The 23185-nt window shown below is 52.1% G+C and overlaps 1 protein-coding gene across 2 annotated transcripts; it reads left to right on the plus strand.

The window, feature by feature from the left end:
- The first annotated feature begins 68 nt into the window (after positions 1-68).
- On the plus strand, positions 69-22779 carry SLC48A1 (solute carrier family 48 member 1). Of its 2 annotated transcripts, XM_015151476.3 has the most exons (4): positions 69-204; positions 521-696; positions 20366-20533; positions 21463-21735. In XM_015151476.3, the coding sequence occupies exons 2-4, from the start codon at positions 606-608 to the stop codon at positions 21597-21599; spliced, it is 396 nt and encodes a 131-aa protein (XP_015006962.1). In that variant the 5' UTR covers positions 69-204; positions 521-605; the 3' UTR covers positions 21600-21735.
- Positions 22780-23185: the final 406 nt, after the last annotated feature.

The following is a 23185-nucleotide window of genomic DNA, read 5'->3' on the forward strand; positions in this document are numbered from 1 at the left end:
GCTGTCACACCCCCTGCGCTGCCCGCCCTCTTCCCCTCCCCTTGACTGGCGGAGGGGGCGGGGAGGAGGCGCCCTGCCTTACGGTAGAGGAGAACGTAGGGGAAGGGGGCGGGCACCGGCAGGCTTTGGAGTCCGCACCCGGGGATACGTAGAGTGGACATCCGCCTGAGCCGAGCATCCCCAGGGGGCAGGAGCCGCCCCGAGGTGTGTGCAGGAGGCCGCAACGGCCGGGGTGTCGGGGATCGGGCGGTGAGTGGCTGCACTGGCCGCCACGTGGCCGGGAGGAGAAATGCAAACAAGGAAACCGGGGAAAGGGGGGAGGGGTGAGTCATTGCGGCCCCACCCGGGAGGGAAATCCGGGCTGGGGCCGCTTCCCGGCCGGGGGCGTCTGCCTTCTGTTTCAGTTCAGGGTCTCCAGCCCCCCGGGGGAGGGACTAGGCGGCTTTCCCGCGGGGAATCCCGCCGCCTTGCCTCCCGCAGTTCGGTTCCCAGACCCACGCCCCACTGCCCCCTGCCCCAGCACACACACACCGGGAGCAGATGAGAAAACTGAGGCTGGAGAGGAAGGACCGCTCGCCAGGACGGATAGGACCGGAGTCGCGGCCATGAAAGGAGATTGGGGTTGTGGCAGAGCTTCCAGGGGAGCAGAAGGCGTTCGAGGACCACGCCCCCTACCGCGCGCTCCCTGGTGGCCGGGTAGGTTGAGGCAGAGACCAGGAATTCCAGCGCCCTGCTAAGCAGGCTTACTACCTAGGCCCCACGCCTCCCTGGGCCTCAGTTTCCACCACTGTGCAAGTGACCCAGCGCAGGCCTCTTCGCCCCACTCCTGAGAGGGTGGAGAGACAGTGGCCGGAGACAGCGACTCGTGCGGTAATTGCTCAGGACGATCATGAGGGTTTGGAAGGAGGCGAACGCCCCGCCACCAGCTTTTTAGGACTTTTTTTTGCCTCTTCTCTTCCCTTTTCCCTTTGCTGTTGAGCCAGCCCAGACTGGGAAGAAGTATCTCTAAAAAGCCTATACCCCCAACTTTGGGATGTTCTCCCATCATCCTCCACCATGAGTATCTTCTTGAAGTTGGGGGAGGACTGGGAAGAAGTAGCTCTAAAAAGCCTAGACCCCCAATTTTGGAATGCCAAACCCCCATCCTCCACCAATGATTATTTTCTTGAAAGTGGGGATAGGAATTTTAATTGTGATTAAAATTTCATTTTTAATGTATATGTGTATAAAAAATGTTTCCCAGAAGCTTACTAAAATGCAGGCTTCGTCCCCAGCAATTCATATTCAATCCTATTGGCATGAAATGGAAAATCTGTATTTTGAACAAACACCCCAGGTCATCCGCTGTGTCCACACGTTAAGAAACGCTGGTAGAGTTTTAAATGCCTCTCTGGGGAAGGAGGGAAGCCTGAGAATGAATCTGACCTCAGACCCAAATTCATTCAACCAAGTTCTGGTAATTTGGAAGAAGGAAGAGCAACTTGGAAACTGGTAGGAAAGGATGACAAGTTGAGAGTCACAGGTATGCATGGGGAAGAGTTAGGGGGATGGAGTCATGAGTTTTGGGTTGTTGGGGCCAGTGCCCTGGGCTAGAAGTTCTTGCAGGAAGGCTTCCTGAGACTGGCAGTAGGGTCACAAAGGGGTTCCCTATTTCCTATTCTTGCTGCCCTTACTCTGAGCAGGTGGAAAAGATGCTGGGGGGTGAGGCAGGACACTTGTATACCTGTAGACATTTCAGTAGAGCCACAAAAGCTAATCATGTGCGGGCAGTGCTTTCCGTGTGTTTAATCCCTGCCACAATCCTGTGAAGTAGGTACTGCTGTTATCCTCACATTACAGATGGGGAAACTGAGGCTCAGGGATATTAAGTAAATTGCCAAAGTCACACAGCTAGTAAATGGTGGAGCTCGGGCATGAATCCAGGTTGTCTGTCTCCCCGTACTCCCCAATGTGTACTGTGTATACTCTGTATGTATTCTATTTTCTCTTCTAATGTAGACTAGACTGCCTAGGAGAGTCTACTCAAAAAAGGGAAATTGAGGCCGGGCACAGTGGCTCACGCCTGTGATCCCAACACCTTGGGAGGCTGAGGGGGGTTGGATCACGAGGTCAGGAGTTCAAGACCAGCCTGACCAACATGGTGAAACCCTGTCTCTACTAAAAATACAAAAATTAGCCAGGCGTGGTGGTGCACACCTGTAATCCCAGCTACTCAGGAGGCTGAGGTGGGAGAATTGCTTGAACCCGGGAGGCGAAGGTTGCAGTGAGCCGAGATCATGCCACTGCACTCCAGCCTGGGCGACAGAGCGAGACTCCATCGCAAAAAAAACAAGAAAAAAAAAAAGGGAAAATCGAATATGTTTGTGTTGAGATGTGGGGGAACCTCAGGGAGCCAAGGATCGGAAGAAAGTCTTTCAAATCAGTGAAAATGAAAGTGTCCCAAACCCACTTCCCATCTATGTTCCCCTTCAACACTATTCTTGCCTTTCTTTTTTCCATCTCTTTTTCATTCCCCCTCTCTAGATAGACTGAGAAGAGGGCCTGGGGCGATTACCTATTGGCTCCTAGCCTGGGGAGATCATAGGGAGTGGATCTTTTATGTGTCCCATTTCTAGCTTGTCCTATCTCTAACAGGCAAGGCCCCCAGCCTGCCATCAAAGCAGATGACGGGGCAGGTTTTTGCCTTCTCAGACTCCCTGGATGGGGACCGGCCAGTAGAATTACTGCTCAGCAGATATTTGATCATGGTGAAGGCCTAGAAGGGGCAGAGGACTGGGAATGTGTCTGAGAAACGCATCCAAGCAAGATGGTGAATCATCTTGGGGACAATCATGCCATGTCCTGGTACCGCCTCCACCCTCCACTGACTGTCATTAAATGCCTGGCAGGTGTGTTAAGACAGATAAATAATAATAACAATAGTCAACATGCACCAGGCCTTGTTCTTGACACTTTATATATATCCACTGATTGAATTGTCACAACCACCCTATGAGATGAGGTTGTTATTATTGTTATCCCATTTTACAGATGAGGGACCTGAGACACAAAGAGGTTAAATGACTTGCCCAAGGTCCCACACTAGGAAGTGGTAGAGCCGTGAGCGACTCTGCCCAGGTGGTTTCTACCCTGTGTGCTTTACCACTCTGCAGTCCTGCCTCTGAAATATACTGACAGCTCCTATAAAGGGGGAAAAACTCATATCCACAGCCATTTGCCCACACCTTAGTACAGATGATGGAAACTGATCAGCAGGACCCCTTAATACACTCTACTCGGACAATGAGCTCCTGCCAGAGCATGGACGTCCTTGAACCCTCCCCCATTCCCTTCAAGCAGGTGGCAGAGGCTCCCATGGATAGCTAAGGAGGGTGGGAGGTTGAAGGGGGCTTCTCAGACCGGCCTTTGACTCTGGGCTTGATTTTCCCCACTTTGGCCTCTTTGCTGAGCTCTACACAAGGTGAGCCCATAGTTTCCTGGATCTTCACAGGAACCTCATATTCCCTTCCTGCCCCAGGAGGCCTCTCCTCCTGCTCTGTCTCTCTCAGCTCCCTGTTCCCAAACTCCACCACTGCCTAAGCAAGGAGCCTGATACCCTACATTCCTCCTCCCACACCAAGTCAGGTTGATTCAACCAATGAAGCATCTCTTGCATCTCTCTGTTATGCCCCATCCCCACTGCAACTGTTCTAGCCCAATAATGGTCTCTTCCAGTATTTACTATGTGCAGTACTGTTTGTCACTTTATATACATCTTTTTATCCTCAGAACAATTCCTATTTGTGAGTGAGGAAACTGAGTCACAGGGAGACGAAGTAACTTTCCCAAGGTCACACAGTTAATAAGTAATACAGCCAGACTCCGGCAGTCTAACTGCAGAGTCCATATTCCTAAACACCATTGTACACTGCTACCTCCTGCCCCGATCGCTACTCTCAAACTTGCCTTGCTCAGTCCTTACCATGCAATGCCACAAGAATCTTCAAGGAATCTTGAATTCATTCAACAACATTTACTCTAAGTGCCGGGAACTTTGCTGTAAACTGGAGAGCTCAAACTGAGCAGCAGACACTGTCCCAAATCTTCAGGGCCCCAGATCCTATTGGAATTATCTTTTATCTCCCTAACACACTAATCTGATTGGCTCTCCCTCCCCAGCACAGTGTCTGGCGTGAAGTTGATGCTTAATGATTATGGGTGGAAATGAAATGAACAGGAACAGTGAGCAGTCAGCTGGTGCCTGCTATGGGCCTGTAGCCTCAGCAGGATGGAAGGGAGAGGAGCTAGTTTCCCAGTTCAATTTCAAGGCCTTTCATGCCATCTCCCTCCCTCCTTGCTGCCTTCTTGTCTCCTACTCATTTCTCCTCTATCCTGTGCTATCAACTTTGTTCACAAGGCTCAGCTGTGACATTTGAGAGTGATTGGTGGGATGGAGAGAGGGAGGCTGGAGGAAAATTTCACTAATAGGCCTCCCATGGGACTGTGGGAAATGACCAGCTTGGAGGCCAACTGGGAGATAAAGCCATAGGGGATATAAGGGCTGTGCCAGGACCTTGGCCTGTGGCTGAGCCTCCCACAACACCCCTAGGAGTCGACCTTGCCTATGGTTGGTCAACAGTGGGAAGAGATTGAGCAGAGATCTAGGTATCCTCCTCTGGACTCTACCTCCTGGCTCTGCATGGTTTAAGGCACTCTGACTCTTGCCCAGACTCCATCCCCCAAGGGCTGTTCCAGTTCAGTTCCTCCATCTCCTCCCCTGCCCATTCCTGGGGTCAGCGGCAGGGGCAGGGAGCTGGAGCCTTGATGGGCGCCAAGCCAAACCTTCCTAGGGCTAACAGGTCACCAGTCACTCATGAGCCACTTATGACAGTGATAGGAGGGACAGGAGGGATGGGCTCCTGCCTCCTCTAGGAGGCCAATGTGGGCAAGCTGGGGCTCACAGTCAGGGCTGGGAGCTGCAGGGAAATTGCAGAGGCAAAAGCAGGAACCCCACACTCTCCCGGAGGCACATTCCTCTGGCTGGTGCTCAAGCTAGCCGTGCATGGCGGAGATGAGGAAATAGTCGTCGAACAGACCTGTGGTGGTGATGCTGGGCTGGAGGGTAGGGACAGGGTGGCAGAAGCCAGAAGAGCAGGTGAAGACGGGCAGGGCTGGAGATGCCCCTAGAAGGGAGGGAAGCAGCCTGACTCCCGGCAAGTTTACTGTTGTAGGAATGTACAGAAACGAGTAACTGCTTTCTCCTCCCAACTTATGCTTCTTGAGGAGAGAGAGAAAGAGAAAGAGAGAGAGAGAGAGAGTGTGTGTGTGTGTGTGTGTGTGTGTGTGTGTCTTGTTTGGGTCCTACGAGACACTGCATCTGACCTTGAGTGACCAGTGTTCTGCAATGGCTGCCCCATTCCAGTTGTGGCCACTTTCCCTAAGAGTCACTTTTCTCCTCACCCCTGTATTCTGTTCTGAGGCTGAACACCCATACCACCCACTGCCTCCTACCACTCCCCTCTTTGCAACTTTCCCAGCCTTCCCAAAACCTTTGTCTTAAGTGATCCCATCTTCCAACTCATCCTGGGCTCACGGACTCTGTTCAGGACTCAAACCCTGTGCCCACTTTGTCCCTTTGTTTCAGAGTCTTGGTAGGGGCAACTGTAGGAGCCTGAAAGAGGGGTCCTAGCGGGGCCCTGGCCCCTGCTCAGGAGATGCCCAGTTCTGTCTCTCAGGCCTGGTCAGTCAGGCTGGATCCAGAGCACTGGCTGGGGGTGGGGGGAGGATGTGGGTAACAAGGAAAGCAGGCTAGGGCCAAGGTCCCCTTCCCAGCATCAGAGCAGAGCCATCCCACCCCCAACTGCCACTCTGGAAGTGCTGGGGTCAGAGAGGAAACCAAATAGGCCAGAGTTTTCCTGGCATCAGATCCACTGCCTGTTTCCTCCCTTCAGAGAGAACTTGGTAAGAAATTAGACCAGGTGCGGTGGCTCGTGCTGGTAATCCCAGCACTTTGGGAGGCTGAGGCAGGCAGATCACGAGGTCGAGACCATCCTGGCCAACATGGTGAAACCCCGTTTCTACTAAAAACACAAAAATTAGCTGGGCACGGTGGTGTGTGCCTGTAGTCCAAGCTACTTGGGAAGCTAAGGCAGGAGAATCACTTGAACCCGGGAGGCGGAGGTTGCAGTGAGTCAAGATCGCACCACTGCACTCCAGTCTGGGCAACAGAGCGAGACTCTGTCTCGGGAAAAAAAAAAAAAAAAAGAAAACAAAGAAAGAAAGAAATTAGGGGAGGATACAAAGATGAGGGTCTGGAGAGAGAAACAGAAAAGTGGGATCCAGAGAGAGGAACAGAAAAGTGGGGTCCAGAGAAGGAAACAGAAGTAAGGGAAAGTCTGCAGTTCTGCCTGAGAGAGGGCACAGGTCCCCCTCAGGCCTTGCGGGGGATAGAGAGGCAGCCCCACTGCTCTGCCTTCCCACCCCTCAGCCTCAGCCCCTCCTGCTCTAGCTTCTTTGCCTGCTTTGCCTCTGGTGGAAGTGGGGAGCCTGGTTCGTGAGCTCCACCTAACCACACTGCAGGGCTGGACCGAATCCTGACTTAATATCCCCAACTGCTTCAGTTCTTCCCAAGCCCAGCCTCCTGGGACCTCAGCTGAGGGTACCTGCTAGGCCCTGGGGACCAGGCAAAGTGGCAGCCTCTGACCTGTCACTGCCCCTGAGTCTGGCTCTGCACCCACCTCAGGGCCTGGTCTGTGTCAGGCTTCCCCCTGGAGGGCATCATTTCTCTGCCACATGCCTGGCACTCACCACACTGAAATCAAAGTGTTGCATAAGTATTGCATGCTGCCTCCTCCAGGAGAATGTTAGCTGCCAGAGGGTGAGAGCCGCTCTGCTGTGCTCAAAAATGCGTGCCTTGTGTGGTCAGTGCCTTGTACATAGAAGGCCCTCAGGAGAGGTTTCTTGCATTAATAGTAAACAAGTTTCTCCCCCTCCTGCCATGGCTCTTTCTCACCTCCCTCTTAGCTTCCCAAGATTTGTCTTTCCTTCCTGGGGCCTGTCCACCCAGTTCTTGACCAATTGTCATTCCTCCCACTGTCCTACTCCATCTCTTGTCCAACGCTTCCTCTTCCAAGAAGTATCATGAGATGTGGCCACTCAAGTCTCTCTAGGGTGCCATTTTTGGGGCCCCTGCTCTGGACTAAGCACAGGTGAGAGCCTTATCTCTAGTCTTTTACTTCACCCAGTGCCCATGCAGCTGGACTAGAGGGGGACCCACGTGCCCTGATGAAAGCTCCATGGTGACTTTCTCATTCAGTAAAGCCAATTCTCAAACTCAAATCTAAGGGGCAAATATTGATGAACCCCTCTGCCAGGCTTTTCCCTCAGGGAAGAGCTAATTCTCTCCCCTCCTGCCCTCAAGCCTTATTATTCTCTCACTCCTCACAGTGCTGCAACCTGCCCTTCTCCAACCCCTGGCAGCTTCCAAGGAGTCAAGGAAGTCAGTCAGCCCCATTTGCCCCCAGGCCCAAGTCCCTGTGGAAGTGAACTGCAGGCTTTATCCACCCCACCCTCCCCATCCAGCAACAGCTCCCTCCGTAAAAGGGGAAAGAGAATCAGATTAGGTACCTGTGATTGGGGGTTCAGGTCAAGAGATGGAGATTGCTAGAGAACACAGGATAGGGAGGCAAGCCTGGGCGCCAGCTCCTTCACGCTGCTCTCCCCAGGCAGCTGCACCTGTGATCCCCCTCCCCTCCCCCTGACACCCCAGGCCACCTGCCTCTGATGCTTTCTTAGCTCCTGAGTTCAAAGACCTGCTGTTTCCACTCAACATCTTCTCACTTGCCATCCTGCCCTCCGCATAGACCTCTAGGCTGTCAGGGGGCAGGCAGAGGAAATGGGGTCTCAGCGAGAAACCAGACTCTGAGCAGTTTCACTCTAGCCCTGAGAAATGAGGAGAACCCCTTCTAAAGGGTCAGAAGGCAGCCCTAGCCCTGGGGAGCAGCATTCTGGGTCCAAGGTGACCCTTAGATTTGAGTCCTCCCTGCAACCTCCTAGAATGCATGGTGATAGGGCCAGGTCCTCCTTGCAGCCAGCCACCGCTGCTGCTGTCTAGGACAGCCCTTTCTGCTCTGTGGTCTACAAGCCTGACCTCAGGAGGAAGGTGAAGCTGCAGGGGCCTGGGTGGGGTAAAATGGGGAGAGGAAAGGAATTTACCTCTGTGTCAGGCACAGCCTAGGGTTGCCACAGCCAGGGTCCTCAGCTGTGAACTCCACAAGGGCTGGGGGGGTGGGTTGTGGGGCGGCAAGGGGACCACATAAGGTCTAGGGAGAATCCTGTGGAACTCAACTACCTATGTACACAAGCTACCAGCCCAACCTGCAAAGCTGTCTGTTCAGGCACAAGGTTGGGGAAGGCTGCCCCCTAGAGCCAGGATCAAAGAATTCTTTAGGACATTGAGCCCTTCTTTTCGTATGTATTGAATGAATATTTATTGAGTTCCTACCTAGGCGCCTGGCGTTATACTAGCGACTGGGAATACAGAAGTGATCAAGGCAGGCGTAAAGTGAATAACTATCATAGTTGACCCTATGTTGAGGGGTCTTTTGGGACATGGAACTTTTTGTGGTAAAACTGGAAAAGTCCCCGGTGAGTCAGGACAAGTCAGTTACCCTGCCTTCCTGGAGATTATGTTCCAATAGGGACAGCAGGAGTAGGGGTGGAAAGTATAAATACAATTTTTTGTCGTGGTAAGTGCTGTGGAGGAAATAAAACAGAGCGAGGAATCCTCTGAGCTGAGACTTGAATGAGATGAGAGATCAATCTTATAAACACTCAGAGAAGAGCTTTCCGGGCACAAAGCACAAAAAAGCTGGGACAGGAACAAGTGTGGCACGTTTGAGAAACAGAAAGAGGGCCAATGTGTCTGAAGTAAAATGAGCAAGGGTGAGTAAGGCTGGTTGGAGCCAGTAAGACCCCGATCAATTTACTCTAAGAGCTGTGGAAGCTATCAGAGTGATTGAAGCAGGGGAGTACCATGTTCTGGTTGTTTGATTGATTGATTGATTGATTGATTGATTGATTGAGATAGAGTCTCTCTGTGGCCCAGGCTGGAGTTCAGTGGTGCGATCTTGGCTCACTGCAATCTCCACCTTCCAGGTTCAAGTGATTCTCCTGCTTCAGCCTCCCAAGTAGCTGGTATTACAGGCACGTGCCACCACGCCTGGTTAATTTTTGTATTTTTAGTAGAGATGGGTTTTGCCATGTTGACCAGGCTGACCTCAAACTCCTGACCTCAAGTTGATCCACCCACCTCAGCCTCCCAAAGTGCTGGGATTACAGCCATGAGCCACTGCACCTGGCCATGGTTATTATTTTTAAAAGATTGGTCCAGCTGCTGAGTGGAGAGAGGATCAGAGGGGGAAGAATGAACAGAGAAGGACCAGTTAGGAGGCTGCTGCAGGTAGGCAGGTGGTGATGATGGTGGCTGGATTAGGGTGGCAGAGGGAATGGAGAAGGAGGACAGGGCAAATCCAACTGTATTTTGTAATGAATTTGATGTAGGAGCAAAGGAAAGAGAAGACTCAGAGATAACACCCAGGTTTGGGTCTGAGCCACAGTAAACAAGGACATGCCCCAGGGACATCAGAGGTCTCTCTGCATTGGGATTAAGAAGAGAGGAGGAAGCCCTGGCATGTCCAATAAACTCAATCATCTGGAAGATAGCTCAGTAGGTGTATCCTTGACCTAGCATTGTGGGAGAAGATATGTCTGGAATGTGTGTTTTTGGGACGAGTGAGAAAGGAATGTCAGCAGGCAGGATGTCTACAGATGGGGAGTTAGAAATCTGTCTTAGTATTGGTGGGACCCAGTTCAAAAGAGACTTCAGAGGGATTGATGGTTTAGATGGGTAATCTACATAGGACCTGTTTAGATGACCTTCAGTAGAATGAGGGATGATGTATTAGGATAATAAGGTTAGCTGTAACAAACAACTGAGCTATAACAAAGCCACTGACACTTCTCGCTCACGTTCTGTAGTCCAGTGAGGGTCTAGGGGACAGGGGTAGCTCTCCTCCATCCATTCATTCAAGGCTAGGTTCTTTCCATTCTGTGGTATTGCTACATATGGCCTCTAAAATCATCACAGAATGGGAAGAGGGAATGCAGGTTGTATGGGAGATTTTCAAATGAGTCCAGCCTAGAAATGGCACACATTGCTTCTGCCTTCATTCCATTGTTCAGAACTTGATCCCATGGCATCTGTTTGACTGCAAGGAAGCTGGGAAGTGTAGTTCAAATTTGGGAGGTCCTGTGCCCAGAAAGAGATACACAAATGTTGGTGTGTGTTGTGGAGCGCTACTAGTTTCTGGCGCAGGCAGGGAGAATGGCTGTGCATCTTGTAGGGGTCACAGTGGTGTCTGTCCTGGGCTGGGCTGGGAGTGTGCTCTCTGCGAATACCTTGGAAGGAAGCTGATTTGAGAGGATGTGTATGAGTGGTGCACAGCCATGTGCTTTGCGGCTCAACAATCATTCCATTCTTTCCCTTTCTCAAGGTCTTCCACTGGATAAGATCTTAATTCTCTCACACCTTATCACTGAAATAACCTTGTGAATGCTTTATCCTCTACAATTTTCCCACATCAAATCTAACTGGATATTATAGTCTAATTAATCTTCCTATGACTTGGCCTATGTCATGCAATCGCTGTTCAATAATAACAATAACAATTTCAATAGCAGCAGCAATAATTTGTTGAATTACTGTGTGAAGCACTTTGAATGTAGTATCTCAATATATCTCGATCTTTGTAATAAGCCCATGATGTACATCATCATTCCCTGTGTACAGATGGAGCGACAGGAGTCCTGAGAGGTTCTTGCTGTGCTAACACAGTAGCCACTAGTCATGTGCAGCTACTTAAATTAATTAAATTAAATTAAATTGATTTAAATTAAATAAGTTAAATTTAAATTAATTTAAATTAAATACGTTAAATTTAAATTAATTTAAATTAAATACAATTAAAAACTCAGTTCTTCAATCACACTAGTCACATATCAAGTATTCCATAGCCACATGTCATTAGTGGCCACCATTGTGGAGGGTGCAGATACGGAATATTTTCTTCCAGGCAGAAAGTCGATTGGATTGGACATCTGTGAGTTAGGGGCACTTGCCCAGGGTCACAGCAAATGGTGAAGCTGGGCCTCTGACCCCACCTGAGCCTAACGCTCTGCAATAGCTCTTTATTGCCTCCACAATTTAAAAAACGTTTAAGCCTGGCCTTAGCCTTGTACAACCTGGTCTAGTACTACTTATGTATAATTATTTCTCTTTCTTTTCTTGCACAGTCTCACTTTCCAGCACAGCAAGCTTGCTCACTGCTCTTTCATGCTCCCAATATGTCCACTCATAATATTTTTGCTCTCCTCCTTCTGTCTGCTCAGCTAATGAATTCTCCCCTGACCTTTAGGTTCAGATAGCTGAAATAGCTCTTGAAGCAGTTTCTTCTCTTCCATTCTCACTGCTTCTGCCTGAACCGACTCTGAAGCCCCTCATCCTCTCTTGCCATGGCAGCCTTCTGCTGCTACTAATTCCACTTCCTGACATTTATTGAGTATCTACCATGTGCTAGGCACTCTTCCAAGCACTCCTCTTCATAACACTTTGAAGTAGGTATTACTGCAGTCTCCATTTTAAAGACATGGTAATTAAAGCACTGTGGGGTGAAACTTGTCCAACTCATCTCTCTGCTTCTAGGTGTTTCACAGGCAGTTCGCCTTCACTCTATTACTCTGGCCATAGTTCTAAAACACAGAATTGTAAGTTTTCTCCCCCAGCCCCAAGGGGAGAGGGACAGCCTTCTTAACAGAGCATGCAAGGTCCTTTATGTTCAGAACCTTTCTAATCTCCAAACCCACTACTCCACCTTCAAACTTGACATTCCAGCCACAAATGACTTACAGTTTCCCAAAGTGGCCACGTTATTTCTTCCCTCCGGGCCGTCACACATGTGGTTCCTACTGCCTGGAGTACCATCCATCCTGGCCAGCTCTGAAGCCATCCATGGCAATGCACTCCGGACCACTGGGCTTGCTCCCTCCTCCACAGGACGAGCACTTACTCTCCACCAGCGGCTCCTAAAGGAGGGCTGGTGCTGAGCTCACAGCCTTGACATCACTTCTCATTAAAATACACACTCCAAGATTCAAAATTTAATAGGCAGGGGTAGGGCTGGGTTTATTTTTTTATTTTTAAATAAGCTCCCAGATTATTCTAGAGTGAGGCAAATGTGCTTAACACTGGTTTACATCCCTTGTTTGGCAATTAAGCACACCCTGTCTAGATTCCTTGTGTATAATTGCTTTTGTTCTTATTTTATTCTTACCTTCATTCACTCACACTCACCTATTCAACAAACATTTATTAAGGGGTCATTATATGCCAGACACACTTTTAGGTGTTGATGTGAACAAAACTGGCACTGTCCCTGCTCATGAAGTTTATGGTCCAGAGGGGATGTGGTGCGTGGGATAATGGCCCTCAAAGATGTTCACGTCCTCATCCCAGAACCTGTGGACATGTCACCTTCCACAGCAAAGGGATTTATTTTGCTGATGTAATGAAGTTAAGGATCTTGTGATGGGGAGATTATCCTGGACTATCCCCTTAATCACAGGGGTCGTTAGAAGGGAAAAGAAGGAGGAAGTGGGAGTTAAGGCATGTGGGTAGCCTCACTCTAGAAGCTGGAAAAGGCAGCCAGGCACAGTGGGCTCACGCCTATAATCCCAGCACTTTGGGAGGCTGAGGTGGGCGGATCATCTGAGGTCAGGAGTTCGAGAGCAGTCTGGCCAACATGGTGAAACCCCATCTTTACTAAAAATACAAAAGTTAGCTGGGTGTGATGGTGGAAGCCTGCAATCCCAACTTCTCAGGAGGCTAAAGCAGGAGAATCACCTGAACCCAGGAGGCGGAGATTACAGTGAGCTGAGATCACACCACTGCACTCTAGCCTGGGTGACAGAGCAAGACAGAGCAAAAAAAAAAAAAAAAAAAGAACCTGGAAAAGGCAACGAAACTGATTTTCCCCTAGAGCCTCCAGAAGCAAGGTAGCCCTGATGTCCCTTTGATTTTAGCCCAGTGAGACCATTATTTGGACTCCTGACCTACAGAACCGTAAAATAATAAGTTTGTGTTATTTGAAGTCAGTAAATTTGTGATAATTTGTTACAGCAGCAAAAATAATAATAATAATAATAATGCAAGGGGTCTTGGTTGTGTTTTGTGCAGGTATATGATGGGCCTCCCCATGTGGATCCTAAGTGCTCTGTCAAAGCCCTTGTTATTGTGCTGGGATTTTCTCTCCAGCTCCTGGCCGAAGCTGGGCTCACGTGGGAGCTCAGTGCACTCCTGCTACAGATCTGTCTCTTCCTTACAATAGTATGATCCCGAGGGTCAGGGTGAGGCGTTTAGGAGGATGAGGCTTGTGCTGATAAAAGGAAAGGTGAGGTCGGATGCAGTGGCTCAAGCCTGTAATTCCAGCGCTTTGGGAGGCCGAGGTGAGAAAATAGCTTGAGGCCAGGAGTTGGGGACCAGCCTGGGCAACATAACGAGACCCCATCTCTAGAAAAAATAAATAATGGCCGGGCGCGGTGGCTCAAGCCTGTAATCCCAGCACTTTGGGAGGCCGAGGCGGGCGGATCACAAGGTCAGGAGATCGAGACCACTGTGAAACCACTTCTCTACTAAAAAAAAAAAATACAAAAAATTAGCCGGGCGCGGTGGCGGGCGCCTGTAGTCCCAGCTACTCAGGAGGCTGAGGCAGGAGAATGGCGGGAACCCGGGAGGCGGAGCTTGCAGTGAGCCGAGATCGCGCCACTGCACTCCAGCCTGGGCAACAGCGTGAGACTCCGTCTCAAAAAAAAAAAAAAAAAAAAAGAAAAAATAAATAACAAAAAATATTACCAGGCGTGGTGACACACACCTGTAGTCCTGGCTGCTTGGAAGGCTGAGGTGAGAGCATTGCTTGAATCCAGGTGTTGAAGGATGCAGAGCTATGATGGCGCCACTGTGCTCCAGCTTGGGCAACAGAGTGAGACTCTGTTTTTTTTTTGTTTTTTTTTTTTTTAAAGTAGGGATTTGTGGGGAGCTGTACGTGAGGATAGAGTGTTTGCAGTCAGAAGGTGTTGGTCACAGGGGTTCTCAGACTTTAGTGTGTGGAGGAATCTTCTGCGATATGGTAGGGGGGAACCTGGTTGATAGAGGGACGGGCAGAAGGAATTCTATTCACAGCGTACTCTAATATTTCGTACATTTTACATATTAATTTTTAACAAGAAATTTTAATTTTAATTTTAAACGAAAATACGCCTCTTATTCAGAGGTAAATATTTTTAATCCCCGCGGCTGGCTTGTATAAAGGCATATTTCCGGTCCCTTCCAAGGTCCAACTATCCTGACACGGCGGGTCTGGGGATGGGCCCAGGAATCCGCCTTTTTAGCAGGAATCCCCCAAACGACACCGGGGCTTAGCAAAGCGGCGGTGGCGTCTGCGGTTCCGGGCGCGGGCGGCCTCCGGCCGGGGAGGGCGCTGTGCCGGCGGCTCTGGGGGCGGGCCGGGGGCGGAGCGCGGGGCTCCGGCTGCTCTGGCAGCTCCCGCGGCTCCGGCTGGCGGCTTCGGGCCCTGCACCTGTGACTCTCGGCAGCGCTAGCCCTCGGCCCGCCTGGCGCCGCAGCCCCATGGCCCCGTCCCGGCTGCAGCTCGGCCTCCGCGCCGCCTACTCCGGCATCAGCTCCGTGGCCGGCTTCTCCATCTTCCTCGTCTGGACGGTGGTCTACCGACAGCCGGGGACCGCGGCCATGGGAGGGCTCGCAGGTACCCCGGGACGCTGGGCGGCGCGGGGCGGGTGCGCGGCTGCGGGGCGGGCGCTGTCAGCTTCTCCAGGACGCTCCTCCCGGGCGGCGCTTCCCCGCGGAGCGGGTGGAGTGTTTACTGGAAAACGGCGGTTGACGGCGGCAGGCCCCACGCGGGCCCGGGCTCCTGGGCATTCCTGGGTGCCTCCGGGACCCGATGCCCGGCCGGGCGCCACGTGGGGGTGCCGACGGCCCGCCACTGCCGGCTGCGCAGACCTGCCGCGCCGCCTGGGTTATCTGTCCCGGCACACTGCCTGTCGCCCTCCGCCCAGTTGCCCCACGACAGTGTCCCCTCCGCGCGCCCGCGGCGCTGGTCCTCTCCTATCTCCAAACACACACACACACACGCTTGTTCTGAGGGATCCCCTGCCCCCCGGGCGCCCCTTCCCTGGGTGTTGGGTGAGGGCAGAGAGAGAAGTGGGAAAGGAAGAGGGCTAGGGGTGGCTGGGGAAGCCCATCTGCCTCCTTCCAGTGTGTACCCCATCCTCCGCAGAGCCCTCTGCTGAGACCCACCGGGAGGACCGTGTTAGGGATCTCATAGAAACTGGACATTCTCTTTCCACCCATGTTGGTGCCTTTTTGCCACCCGTCTGCTGTGGCTCCTCAGCCAAGGTCTGCCAAATCCTGCAGCCCAGCCGCCCTTTTTGTGCTTCTGGGAGGGAAGGGGAAGCATCGGTGCGCTGATGGAGGCTCTGGGCTGACCAGTGCTCCTTGCTGTGCACATTTGGGATCGCAGTTTAACCTCTCTGTGCCATAGAATTGATATGAAGATGAAAAATGTTATCTCTACTTCCTAACATTTAAAAAAATGCTTTCTACGTGTCAGGCACTATGTAGGCAACCTGCTTCCGTTATTTCACGTAATCCTTACATTAGTCTCAAGAAGTAGGCATTATTATGATGTCCATTTTACAGATAAGGAAACTGAGGCCTGAAGTTAAATAAATTGCTTACTCGGGATTACACAGCTATATGAGATAATATGTGTGGGAAAGGACTTTGGGTAGAAAATACGGATAAGGATAATACTTTTACATATGCTGATCATATTCCGTTACTAAAATCCTCTGCCAAAAGAACCCTAAATGGAATAACTAAAAATAACTAATTTACTCACTGCCACGGGGCATGCTGAGTGCCATCCCTGGGTAGAGTCGCAGCATGAGGTGGGGTTAATGCCTTAGAAGAGGGGCATACATGGCCCCACCCTGCACAATGCCAACAAAGCACTGGGTCACCAAGAAGGGGGGGTGGGTACCGTGGCTAGGGTGTTCTCTGCCTGCCCAGCTGCCTCACCACCTGTGGGGTCCTGAGGACACCTGGCCCATCTCTGCGCATTATCTACAGAGCCCTAGTTCCTTTCCCCTCTGCACCCCGCCACCCTCCATGTTTTTCAAGGTTCACTTCTCCCTGCCACTTTTTTGTTTCCTATTGGGCCTATTGCTTTCCCCTCTGGAAGGCGGCGTCAGAGCCCTGTGATTGCATTGCTAAGACCTAAGGCGAGAGAAGGATGAGGAGGGAGGGCCGGCCTGGGATCTCAGCGGGTTGTGTTGAGTCTGGCCTGGTGCAAGTGGAGGTGAGCCCTACCTGGCCGTTTGACCCCATCCTGGGCCACAGTTTCCTCATCTATTAGGAGTGGGAGGAGATGTCCCCGAAAGACATCTGACTTCCCTCCAGATCTGAAATCTTGCAGTGCTGCCCACTCCCTGAGTCTCCAACTGCCTCCTAGAGGGCTGTGGAAAAGGCCTTCTTTCTTATACTCTAGGGAGTTGCCTGGGATTTTCTTCCGACCCAACGCTGCCCTCTCTCCCTCCCCACAGGCTTCCCTTGGCCTATGTGGCAGGCCAGCTGTGGAGCTGCCTTCAGAGAGAGGTGCCAGGGCAGCAGCCAGCTGGAGTAGGGTCCTGGCATCTCCCTGATGGTCTGATCTTTGACAATGGCGGTGGAAGAGCCAAAACTGCTTGGTAGTGGTGGTGGTGGATGGTGGCAGCGAGAGGGATTGCCAAGCCTGGGCCTCCGACCTTCCCCACCATGAGTGGGTTCTCAGAGGGTCTGTGGCCAGTCAGCCTTCTTCCTCTTTTGGGGTTAAAGTGTCAGCAGATTTACTAACTTGTGAGCACCCTACTTCTGACTCAGCATTTTATAGCTCAGAATCTGCTGAGTCACCCAAGGGCAGCCCCAGTGTGCTCTTCTCCCGTGTTGGATCAGGCAAGGACTGATTGGGTGTGCCGGTTTCTGGAGCAGAGCCACGGAGCTCCTGGATCTGGTGGGCAGAGTGTTCACTGGTGGGGACACCCTCTCCCATCCTGATGGGCACCTTCGAAGAAGTGGCTTTGGAGAAAGGCAGTGGCAGAAGCAAGGCTGTTTTTCCTGGGGAGGCGGGCAGGTGTGGGTTGGATCTACCTGGTCTGGCTTTGCTGTGGGAGCCCTAGGGGAAAACACAGACTCTTGCTCTGGGTTTAGTAGACCAAGGAAAGAGGAAAAAGAAAAGGTGCTCCTGGAGTCTAAACAGCTCTAGGTTTTTCCCACGTGAGCTGTGAGCAAGAGCCCTGGAGCTCCAGGACTGTCTTCCTCCTAGGAAGGAGTAGAGGGGCCTGACCTAGGCCCAGTGTCCTTCTTGTCTGCGTTTACCCTGTGGGATCCCCCAGGTGTCTCCTGTCTCCTCACCTCCAGCCCAGCCACTGGGGATGCTTTCACTGCCGTACCCTGTGCCTTCCTTGCCCTTAGCTTATTGCCTGTGCGCCCAGAGGCCAAGCAGGGGCTCTGCTCCTTGAAACAGGTAGGATGGAGCAATGGTGTGGTCTGGTGTGGGCTTGCAGCTAGTTGGGGTTGGTAACCTGTCCGTTCCACCCCGAGTTTTACAAACCAGGCTTCCTAGAGTCCCCAAGTGTGCTAAGGAAGGGTATTAGGGAGGTACATTGCCTCCTGCCTGATGCGTGGGAGGGGACCAGTGAGGGGCTCCACCTCCTTCAGTGACCCGCTCGGGTAGGGCTGGTGGAGAGCTCCCTTCCCAGGAGGGTGGTAGGAGCCAGGGCGTGGGCAGCAGGCCTGCCTCCAAACTTGGTGTGTGTTTATCTGGAGGGGAGGCCTCTGTGTAGGGCCTGGAGCAGGGTTGAGGGAAGGTGAGAGGTGGTTAAACCATGCCTGCTTATTAACAAAGAACAGGCCCTGAAACACCGCAAATGGCTGTCTTCCTCTCCCTCCTGCTGTCAGCCCTCTTGGGTACATGCGTGTACGTGGGGGTGGGAGTTTTGGGGAACCACTGGATCGTGATCAGTGGACTAAGAGATGGCATCTTCACGGGCCCCTATTTCAGCATTTCCTAACCCAGAAACTGCTGAGTCACAGAGGAATTGTTCTGACCTTATTTTTCTCCCAAGCTGGCTTCTAGAATCTTTGAGTGGGAAAGGATCTTAGAGCTCAACTTCCCCAACCCCTTGTGGTATGAGGAGACAGAAGGCGAGGGGACCTGTTCCAGACAGGTGCCCATCAGACTGTTCCTTGAGTGTGCTCAGTGACAACAAGCCTTGTGCCTAGAGCCCTTTAAGAAACCAAACAGCTCCCTCCAATGAAAACATGGGACACATGTGAGGAGTGGGAGGGACTTCTGGGAAAGGTGGCTGGTATAAAATCCAGATCTTGTAGGAGGTAAGAGGAAGCTGTGAGATGATTGTCCTGTCCACCTCTGGCCCGCTCCAGCATCCAGAATAGGTAGGGAGGAACAGATGCTTGTCCTGGCCCACCCTGATCTCAGTGGGAGGGGGACCCACATTCTAGGCCCCCACCCCCTGAGGAAGAGTGGAGGTGGGCAGGGGCAGGGCTGGGAGAGTGTTCGAGGGGTCAAACAGTGGCAGGGACTAAGGGAAGCTGTAGGCTTGGTAGGCCTTCGCCCTCACTAGGGTAGAACCCTGGGCCCAGTTACCCAAACTGCCAGGATCCCTGGGCCCACTCATTTTTAGATGTGGAAACACCAAGGCTTTGGGACACAGCAGTGCCAGGCTCCCGATTTCTTGGCTTGGAGTCTCATGGATTTTTGTTCTTCACTGGACTGCCTGGGGACAGCCGAACTGGGACAGCCTCTGAGCTGGTAACCAGAGCATAGCTCCATGGTGACTAGCTTCCCCCTGCCTTTTTCCCCCTTAAAAAAACTATGAAATATTTTAGGCACATAAAAAAGGATAGACAATTTAACAAACACCCTTTTATTCATCACCCAGCCTAAGAAAATAGCATAGATAAAATAGCATAGATTCCCTCAAAGCACTTCCCCACCCGAACCGCCCCATCAACTTCCCTTCCTTGTCTCCATTGCCAGAGATAACCACTTTCCCCAACCAGATGCTTATCCTTCCTGTGCACATTTGGTAACTACTCTGAGTGGCATGTATGCAGCTGCCTTTTGGAAAGGCCTCCTGACTCCTAGGATGCAGTGGCCTGAGTGGCCCACACCTTGCAGTCCAACCAGCTGAGAGCCTGCAGCTGGCTCTGCCTCTTTCCTCATTTGTCCCTTGCCGGGATCCACCGCCCTGCCCGGACCCTTGCCAATGGAGTTGATGTGTGTTCCACTCTTTGGGCTGCACCAGCAGTCACTGCCTGGCACAGAGGCTTGTTTTGTATTGCATTGTATTGGCTGGGTGGCAGCTGGCATCCTAGGGGAAGTGTCCACCCAGGCGCAGAGACCAGGCCCAGGAAAAGCTGGGACGGGGTGGGGGGTACAGGTGGTGATGGCCTGCCCTTTGCCGCAAAATGGAGGGAGTGGCATGAGGTCTGGCTAAGAACAATAAGGCCACTCAGGGGCTGCGTGACCCTGGAGTCTTCATGGCTGGACCTCCTCATCCTGCAAAACCAACTCAGGCAGTTTGGGAAGAGCCCTGCAGGCCCTGTGACTTTGAGACTGTGGCCTCTGAGGGCTGGGTGGAGAAGGAGCATGGAGCAGGAGCATGGCTTCCCTGCTCTGTGGCCCTCAAGGTAGACAGTGACAAGTTCCCAGAAAGCAGGCTGGGCTGCTGAGGCGCAGATTTTCTGGTTTTCAGGATCCTTTTATACTCTTGAAAAGTAGTGAAACTCCATGCAAATTTTATGTATGTGAGTTTTATCTATTGATATATACTATATTAGAAGTTAAAACGGAACATTTTTTTAAGCATTTTAAAGTAATACTAAAAATAACATGAATTAACATAACATTTTTGTGAGAGAGAGTCATGTTTTCCAAAACAAACAAAAAAAAATGAGAGAGAATGGCAGGGTTTTGTATTTCTGCAGGTTTCTCTAATGTTGGGCTTACTAGCAGGCAGCTCAGTCTCTTACCTGCTTCTGATATCACAGCCCCTGAAAAGGAAAACTCCATTCTATGAGGGAGTGAGTGACAAGACCATATTCTTGGTATTCTTATGCAAATAGGCATGGCCTAGTGGATCTACAGGGCCCTGGAGCACCCTGGGGATGGGCCCTGATGTGTCTCTCCTGCAGGGGTGCTGGCATTGTGGGTCCTGGTGACTCACATTATGTACATGCAAGATTACTGGAGGACCTGGCTCAAGGGGCTGCGCGGCTTCTTCTTCGTGGGTGTCCTCTTCTCGGCTGTCTCCATCGCTGCCTTCTGCACCTTCCTCGTGCTGGCCATCACCCGGCATCAGAGTGAGGGCGGGTCCCAGGGAAAGAGGGCATGGGAGGGACAGCAGGGGGGATTTTAGCAGCGTTCCCATCCTGGTTCCACAGGTTACCTCCAAAGAGACTGGGTGGATCACTTAACCTCCCTGGGCACGGGTTTTGTTATGTTCAAGTGGAGAAAACAAGTCCCCACCTCCCAAGTTGGGTGGAGTCAGTGAAACTGATGTGAAGTCTTGAGCAGTGCATAGCCCATACAAGCACCCATGATATTGGGACCCATTAGTCTCTGCCCAGCTCTGAATTGGGCGCGCCCTCTGGTGGCTGTGGCTGGAAGTAACCAGAGGCCCTTCTTCCTGGAGTCTGATGCTAACTAAAGCAGGTTTGTCACGGAAGCAGAGTGGATGATACAGACCTGTGATTGGCCAGCCCTGCCCTTCCCTAATCCCCACGGCCTCCTGCCTGAAAACCCTGGAATGTTCTAAAACCGGTCCCGAGCCCCTAGGCCGTGGAACAGTAGTGGCCCGTGGCCTGTTAGGAACCAGGCCGCATAGCAGGTGAAGGGCAAGGAAGCCTTACCGCCTGAGCTCCGCCTCCTGTCAGGTTAGGGGTGGGCATTAGGAGCACAAACCCTGTTGTGAGGCACATGCGAGGGATCTAGGTTGCGTGCCCCTGATGATCTAATGCCTGACGATCTGAGGTGGAACAGTTTCATCCCAAAACCGTTTCCCCCAGTTTTTTTGTGGAATAATTGTCTTCCACAAAACCAGTCCCTGGTGCCAAAAAGGTTGGGGACCATGGCTCTAAAACCTTCATCACAATCTCTTTCTGAAGGGTTGGTTCGGCTGCCGGGAGGTTGCAGGGATGTTGAGTGGGGAGGGTGGCCCTGGCCTTGTGGCCAGTGCAGAGGCTGAGGGCAGGGCGTGCTCAAGTCACTGTCGGTTCTTCTCTCCCTGCAGGCCTCACAGACCCCACCAGCTACTACCTCTCCAGTGTCTGGAGCTTCATTTCCTTCAAGTGGGCCTTCCTGCTCAGCCTCTATGCCCACCGCTACCGGGCTGATTTTGCCGACATCAGCATCCTCAGCGATTTCTGACCCGGGGGTGAGGTCTCTGTACCCCGGGGGGGTCCTTAGGACCTGGACTCAGCCTCTGAGACGTTGGGAGAGGCTACTCCCACCCCCTGGGAACCCCAGAACTGTGGCAGAAAATACACAGCAGGACGAGTGTGGTCTCCCAGGAAGCTGTCCCGCCCGTCCCCTTTAGGGGAGACCTGGGTGTGGTAGACAGGGGATCCTGCCATGTTGCTCCTCATCAGCCTGTCCAGAGGGCAGCTTTAGACCTCTTCAAATGGATCTGTTTTCTTTTCTTCTTCTTTTTTTTTTTTTTTTTGAGATGGAGTCTTACTCTTATCACCCAGGCTGGAGTGTAGTGGCACAATCTCAGCTCACTGCAACCTCCACCTCCCGGGTTCAAGCAATTCTCCTGCCTCGGCCTCCCAAGTAGCTGGGATTACAGGCATCTGCCACTATGCCTGGCAAATTTTTGTGTTTTTAGTAGAGACGGGGTTTTGCCATGTTAGCCAGGCTGGTCTTGAACTCCTGACCTCAGGTGATTTCACCCGTCTCAGCCTTCCAAAGTGCTGGTATTACAGGCGTGAGCCACTGTGCCCGGCCTGGATCTGTTTTCTTAGCACGCAGTGAGGAATCTTTGTATGTAAGGCCAGGGCAACAAAGTCAAGAGGTTAAGGGGTAGGGCCATGAGGCCTGGACCTATGCTGCAGGCAAGGGCTTTCATCCCTGCTGCCCTAGGCACTCTCTTCCCAAGGCCAGGATGGGCACCTGGGGAGGTCAGTTCAGGAATATCTAGCAGAGACCTCTTAAGCCCCCATCCCAGCACCCCATCCTGTTGTTCCCAGAGCTGGTCTCCCATGAGTGTGCTACAGCCAGATAGCCATGGCCCCTCACCCATCTCACCCACACACACAGGCATCCATATATCCCAGAGGACTTCCAAATGAGGCCAGACTCAGGGTCATGGGGAATGTGCTCTCGCCCCTGGAAGGGCTTTGGGGAAGGGGGCAACATGGCAGAGGCTGGAAGGAGCCCCCAAACCTGTTCCCATGCCCTTCTAGCCCTGCGTTTCCACTCTGCCTTCTCAGAGTGCCCTTACTGCACCCAGACCACCGGCCAGGAGAGACCTTCTCTCCCACTCCAGCCCCTCACTGCCCTTCAACTAGAGCTTTCACCTTTTTACATTTCCCTTCTGAAGGACACAAATCTGCTTTCCTGCCCATACACTGGCCCAAGGGCTCACCTAACTTGGGAGGGAAGGGGCTGTTGTTACAAGGATGATTTTATGTTAGACTGCCATTTTGCACGGTCTCCCCCTTCCCACCTGATGTGTCCTGCCCCTCAGCTCTTTGCCTTATCTGTGTCACTGTCACTTTAGCAAAAATACAGCGGCCATTTGTATCAGCCTCTGGTGGTTGCTTGCGAGGTGGGAATCTTGTGGGGACAGGTGGACTTTGGGAGGAGTGGGCAGGGAGGGAGTGGTAGTGGCAGTTCTCGGGCTGTCTGATTAAGCCATTCCCCTAGTTCAATTGTGCCCTGGAGGGCAGGGGACAGGGTCAGTCTCTCCTGGGGCTGGAGGCCCTCTTGCCTTGGCCCTCCTGGCATGGGGT

The sequence above is a fragment of the Macaca mulatta genome, chromosome 11 (assembly GCF_049350105.2).
Source record: "Macaca mulatta isolate MMU2019108-1 chromosome 11, T2T-MMU8v2.0, whole genome shotgun sequence".
In the NCBI taxonomy this organism is placed as follows: domain Eukaryota; kingdom Metazoa; phylum Chordata; class Mammalia; order Primates; family Cercopithecidae; genus Macaca; species Macaca mulatta.